The 6192-nt window shown below is 45.9% G+C and overlaps 1 protein-coding gene across 1 annotated transcript in view; it reads right to left on the reverse strand.

Annotated features, from left to right (window-relative positions):
* Nucleotides 1–6192, reverse strand: part of STAC (SH3 and cysteine rich domain) — a 114396-nt gene that overhangs the window by 44965 nt on the left and 63239 nt on the right. The window contains exon 3 of the mRNA XM_010835534.1: nucleotides 1448–1548. Coding sequence (XP_010833836.1) covers nucleotides 1448–1548 — 101 coding nt within the window. The remainder of the gene's footprint in view (nucleotides 1–1447; nucleotides 1549–6192) is intronic.

Consider the following 6192-nt stretch of genomic DNA (forward strand, 5'->3'; position numbering starts at 1 on the left):
GGTTTCTCTAGGGACACCTCCCTGTCGCCCTTTAAGATGCTGACATGGCCTGTAATTTCTCCTTGGTGGGGGCAGGGAGGTACAGTTGTCAATAAGCAAGCTCCACTCCCTCCAGAAAGCAGGCCCCCAGCCCCGCCCTCCTGTCCTGCCTCTCCTCTGCCCCCTGCCTGCTGCCGCCTCCTTTCCACTGGGCTCATTAGCCCCTAGGATACAAATGGACCCTCATGCATTATCTCACCACATGGTTTATTACACTCATTCAAAGGCCTGGGCGTGGGCAAGTGGACCTCACAGGGAGACCTCAAGTCCCTTGTATGTCTGATGAGCTCTGTGTTCCAGATCCCGTTCTGTTTTCCTGAGACCATGGTCTCTGCCCTGGCTTGCGGGAATCACCGTGGGAGGAGGAGGAGGAGGTTGGGGGAGCAAGTGAGGCAGGGGTTTTGGAGAAGAGGATACTGCCAGTCGAGAGTACAGAGAGGAACTCTAAAAATCCTGCCTTTCTGTACCCCAGGGTCAAAAGGGAACTTCAGGGCCCTGCCCCTACATGAATCCCAGAATCCTCTCCAACATTCCTGGCAAGCGTTCCTCCGGTGAACACTGCTGGGGACGTGGGTGGCAGGAACTCTCACTACTCCGGGACGGACGACCTTAGTGACATTATCTCTGATTGTTAAGATGTGGAAGCTACTGATCCGAGGTGCTTTCCCTGGAGCCATAGAGGACAAAAAATTCTTCCGTGTGACAGATCTTAAGTTTTTCTGAATCAGCTATCATGACCTAAGTATCTCTAGGGCAGACATTCTTGGTCCCTTCTAGTAACAGAATTCTTTAGCCATCCTAGTTTCAAATATTTTCAAAAGTGTTCCAGGTGGCTGTCTATCATTGTAGCACCAGTACGGAAGCCCACTCCTGAGATGGGACATGCAGCCAGCATCGGCCAGGCCGAGGCTCCCTCTCTGGGTTTGGCCGTCACTATCCACGATAGTGGTGTAGATTTTTACCACTCCACTTCTGTGGGGTGGTTAATCTCCATCTCGTTCTTGATATCCTCTGAGCTGTCAGCCCATTAAACTGGGACTGAGGAGGTTCCTGGGATGCCTGACTTTTACTTTCAAAACCTGGACAGTCTTGGGATATGGGACTTGAGTGCTAACACTGACAAAGTCCTGACCCAAGACAAGTTGTCCACTTTACTAAAGACCCTGAGTTTTTTTCTACACACAGAACTTGCACCTCTTCAGTTGATAAAGCTCCTCCTTACTCAATCCTACTAGGAAGCCAGGCTGACCAGCCAGAGATCTGGGGTGGGGTTGGGGGGTGCTTTCTGGGGTCCAGTTCCCAGGGTGCTGCCAGGAAGAAGTTTGAATGGAGTGATTCTGTGATTTCACCAGGCAGGCAAGTGCCCTGAGCAGGGGTTCCGGGGTACACTCTGGGCACGAGCCCTTACCAGCTTGCCCATGCACCGCTGGGGGGCCAGGCCATCCGTGCACTTGTGGTGGATGCTCATCTTACAGGCCTTGCAGCGCAGTCCGTGCTTAGCATTTGTTCCTGTTGGATATATGGCGAGCTTTGGTTAGGACACAATGTACTTTCCCAGCTACTTGTATGAATTCTTTCCTGTGACTTGTGCAAAGCTTTCAAAATGGACAAAATATTATGGTAAATTCTTTTACCTTCTTCCCTATTTTCTGTGCAAAGTATCAGCTCTGGTTTCCCTTCACTCCTTTCCTGTTCATTTCTCCAGGAAACCTCAATCTTCTCTGCTTTCATCACTCATTCAATTCAAACTCGCAAATCCCACTTTCTCGGCTCTTCCTATGGGTCACATTTCTGCTCTTTTACGTACCTCACTAAGCAGCCCAAGTCCAGACATTCTGTCCATTTACCTGAATTCCTATCACAGAGTCTGAACTCTTGGCCAAACTCTCTGGAAAATGCCCAATGCAGGGGGAACAGTGTGGTCTGTGTGAAATCAGGGCTGATGAGGCACTGAGGTGGGGGAGAGAGGGCTCGATCACACACCAGCCTTGGCCTGGGGGAGGAGGAAGGGCGGTGGGTGGCAATTAAACCACCTCTGCAGTGAGTCACTTAGTGTCCTGGGACAGGGTGCCATAGCACGGTGAGAAGAAGGCAGAGGGGAGGACAGGAGAGAGGCACCCAGGGGACGGTGTCGCTGTACCCACGTACCATGTACCCATGGCAGCAGTGCTGGAACGGCACGGGGAGGACAGACCAGGGAGCTGGATGTGGCAGCTTCAGAAGAGGGGGGTGGAGCTTTATTGTTTTAGAAAGTGGCTAGAAGGAGACAAGGAGAGGATGTTAAAATGGGCTGTGTTGTGTCTCCACTGAGTCCAGGAGAGAGGGTACAGATGGCACAACAGGTGCTATTGGCTCTGATTTATTAAAGGGAAATAGGTGCTTGGCTTCCAGACGGGCCTTAAAACTTTGGTGCTGAAATGCATTTCACAGTTAGATGACCGAGCAATTCAATCCTATTAGGAAAGAGGAAGGGAGGTGGGAGACTGGAGGGAGCACTCCTTTGCAGAGCTGTTTGGGCATTAAGAGTTTCATCCCGAAAACGATCCTTCTCTACATAATGAGAAGAATGTGGTGTTTTCTTCTCAGTCTCCTCCTACTGAGAGGGGTTTGGAGGAGGTTTGGATGTAGGGCTGTGGCCACACCCTTGGGAGAGTGTAAAGGTGAGAGATATGGGTGACCAGTGGTCCTGGCAGCCTGTCTGGGAGACACAGACACAGAGGCGAGACCTGCATCCAAAAACTCGTCAGCAAAGGGGTGTGTGAATACCTGCTGTGGGTCACACTGAATGCTGCCTGAGAAGACCAGCTAGAAAGGCAAAGGGCCTCCCTCAGTAGGAATTAGGATGTCCATATACCGTGACACCTGAGGCCATAGGTCTCCCTCTGCATATCGTAGTTGGCAGGCAGGTCTGGTGGCTCAGATGGTGAAGAATCTGCCTGCAATCAGGAGACCTGGGTTTGATCTCTGAGTCAGGAAGATCCCCTGGAGGAGGGCATGGCAACCCATTCCAGTATCTTGCCTGGAGAATCCCATGGACAGAGAAGCCTGGCAGGCTACAGTCCAAAGTGAGGAGAGCTCGAGATACGTAAGACCCACCTCCATCTCCTTCTCCTCATCCAAACCACCACCATTCCTTGTCTGGACTAATTCCTGACCAAATTGTATTTACCTGTATTTATGTTCCTCCCTGGTGTGTAGAAAGGCCAGACAAACGTACTCAAATCCGCTCCTCCTGCTTAACTGTCTCTCAGGAGGTTGTCCCTGCCTTTCTGATGTTATACAAAATGCTTACCGTGGTGGCAAGACTTTGTATGATTTGGTGGGAACCTTCACCAGGGTACAGCTACACGGCCTTCTTCAGGTTCCTTAAATGCACAAGCTCTTGATTCTCCAGGAGTCTTTACACATGCTGCCCTGTGTGTGTGGAATGCTGTGCCTGTCCCTCCTCATTCGTGTTACTGCTCCTCATTCTTAGGGTGGCTTGTCATTTCTTCAATGAAGGCCTTAGAACACTCCCCTTTCCCTGTCTAAATTATATTTTTTCCTATTAGTCTTTTCATGGCACTCTGTTGTTATCTTTCACAGTATTTATCACAATTATTACTTATTTGAGATTTTTTTTTTTCCCATCTGAACTACGAACTCAGTGAGGCTAAGGACCGAGTCTGTCCATTTGCCTCTGTATACCAACTGTGGGTGTGGTGCCCCATAAACATACATTAAAGAAATTAACGAACAAACTATTTTATCGTCAGTCACACACATGCTGAAATCAGTAGTGACTGATTCACATAGTTAATTGAAGTGGTTTCACTGGTGGTGTAGAAAAGCATTTAAGAGCTGAAAGAGGATTTGGAGAGCATCTGTTTCACAGGTGAGGAGCCTGAGGGTCCAAGGGGTAGACTGACTTGCGTTAGGTCCGAGGAAGTCCTGCCTAGTTTCACTCTTTCTGGACTGGATCCAAACATTTCCTCCTTTTATTTGATTGTTTCACTAACAAGAGGATGAACTTGGGGATGTGGTAAGTCGCTTCAGTCGTGTCTGACTCTTTGTGACCCCACGGACTATAACCCACCAGGCTGCTCTGTCCATGGATTTCCCAGGCAAGAATACTGGCATGGGTTGCCATGCTCTTCTCCAAGGGATCTTCCTGACCCAGGGACGGAACCCACATCTCTTATGTCTCCTGCATTGGCAGGCAGGCTCTTCACCACTAGTGCACTTAGGGATAATGAAATGACAAAATAAGGAAATATGAGAACCTGACATTCAGCTAAGAAAAGCAACAAGAAAACCCTTGACAGGACAAAGTCCTAGAAACTCTTCAGGAGGTATTACCTGAAAATCCCATCCTGAAGGCACATTGAACAAAAGAGCGTCTGCTATTACAAACACAGAAAGTTGAAGTGACATATAAACACACCACAAATTGCTGGATATGTGTGTTTGTTCATAAATACTAGTTGGACAGTCTCTTTTTCACTTTGACAATAAGCACTTAGTTGAAAGACTGCAATGCCTTCAAAAGACTGGACTTTGAAAGCAGTAACTTAATTTTTGTTTTCAAATTGAAGAATGCTATTTGTGCCTTATCTGAGAATGTAACTAAGAGCTTCAAAGAGGAAAGTTATTTCATTGTGTGCTGGACTCTGAAATAGAGCCATTATATATTAAGGTATATTTTCCTTCAGACTGGAACACTGTAATTTCAGTTTTCCTTGTTTTTTCTGACACACTCCACTGTATTGAGTCAAACCACTAGCAATTATTCAGTTTTAGGTGTTCCAATTTCTACCGTGTAATAACAAGAGTAATTGAGGAGGGAAGCTTGTATTCTGTGACTTAGAGAATAGTTCAAAGGAATAATTTACCTCTCAGCAGTGGCTTTAGTTTACTGTAGCAAGATACGGAGAAGCTATGATCTAACTTGTTTTATTACCACCAACCTCCATCACAAAGGCATCACTGAACATGACCCTTATGCCTCAGTAGGGTGGGAAAAGTATGGTTTTAAATTTGAATCTCTCACGCAGGCTCTTTAAACTAACATTCTTGGAGCCCCAGCTGTCTTATCCTCAAATGGAAACAGTACTAGCTACTATCAGGGTTGCTAATAGTAACAGCATCATAACATATGCAAAGGAGATAACATGGGTTTACATACTTGAAAACATAAAAGTATAAGTGGATTTTGAGTAAGCATGGTGGAAAAGTCAGAGGAGTTTTCTACTTACTCATACCAAAACTCCATTAAAATTAGCAAGGAAAAAAAGATGGTATAGACCCCAAATAATAGGATTATCAGAATGAGTTGCAAGGGTATAAGAAAGTTCAACATACATTTGGAAGACAGCAACTAGAGGTATCGTAAGAAGTTTAGCAGAAGAGATGAAGATTGGATTTCTCAATAGCAACTTGGAAACTAGAAGATCGTGGAGCTTTAAATACTGTGGAATTTCAAATATCTGAGAGAAAATAATTTCCAACCTAGAATTTTATACCCAGTCAAATTACCAACAAGTATGAAGGTAGCATAAACACATATTCAGATTTTCAAGGAATTAAAACTGTTTACCTTTCACACACTCTTTCTTAGAATACTAGTGAAGAATATGCCTTAAAAAGATGAAGAAATAAATCAAGGAAGAGGAAAATATCAGATTCAGTGTGCAACACAAGAACCACATAGAGGAGAGATAAATGATGTGCACACAGGCCCACACTTTAATAGCCCTAAACAGGGGCCACAGATGAAATGAGGCTAGGGGGAAAATGAAACTTCAATGTTTATGGAGCTTTTAAAGATTTGGGTATCTTAATAGATATGGCATTTGATAGGTATATGGGGGCATATAAAAAAACAATTACAGGTGTATGAAAAGTCAAGGAAATGATAAAGGCAATTTTCAATTTGGGGCAACATAAAACCTGTGCAAGGAAAGAAATGTAATAGTACAATACTTGAATCAGATGTCAGCAACAGGGACTTCCCTGTGGTTAAGAATCCTCCTGCCAATGCAGGAACATGGGTTCGATCCCCAGTCCGGGAAGATCCCACGTTCCCTGGGCAACTAAATCCATGAGCCACAACTACTGAGCCTGTGCACTCTGAAGCCTGTACTCCGCAACCAGACAAGTCACCACAGTGAGAAG

Source organism: Bison bison, unplaced genomic scaffold (genome assembly GCF_000754665.1).
Source record: "Bison bison bison isolate TAMUID 2011002044 unplaced genomic scaffold, Bison_UMD1.0 scf7180017864043, whole genome shotgun sequence".
NCBI lineage: Eukaryota > Metazoa > Chordata > Mammalia > Artiodactyla > Bovidae > Bison > Bison bison.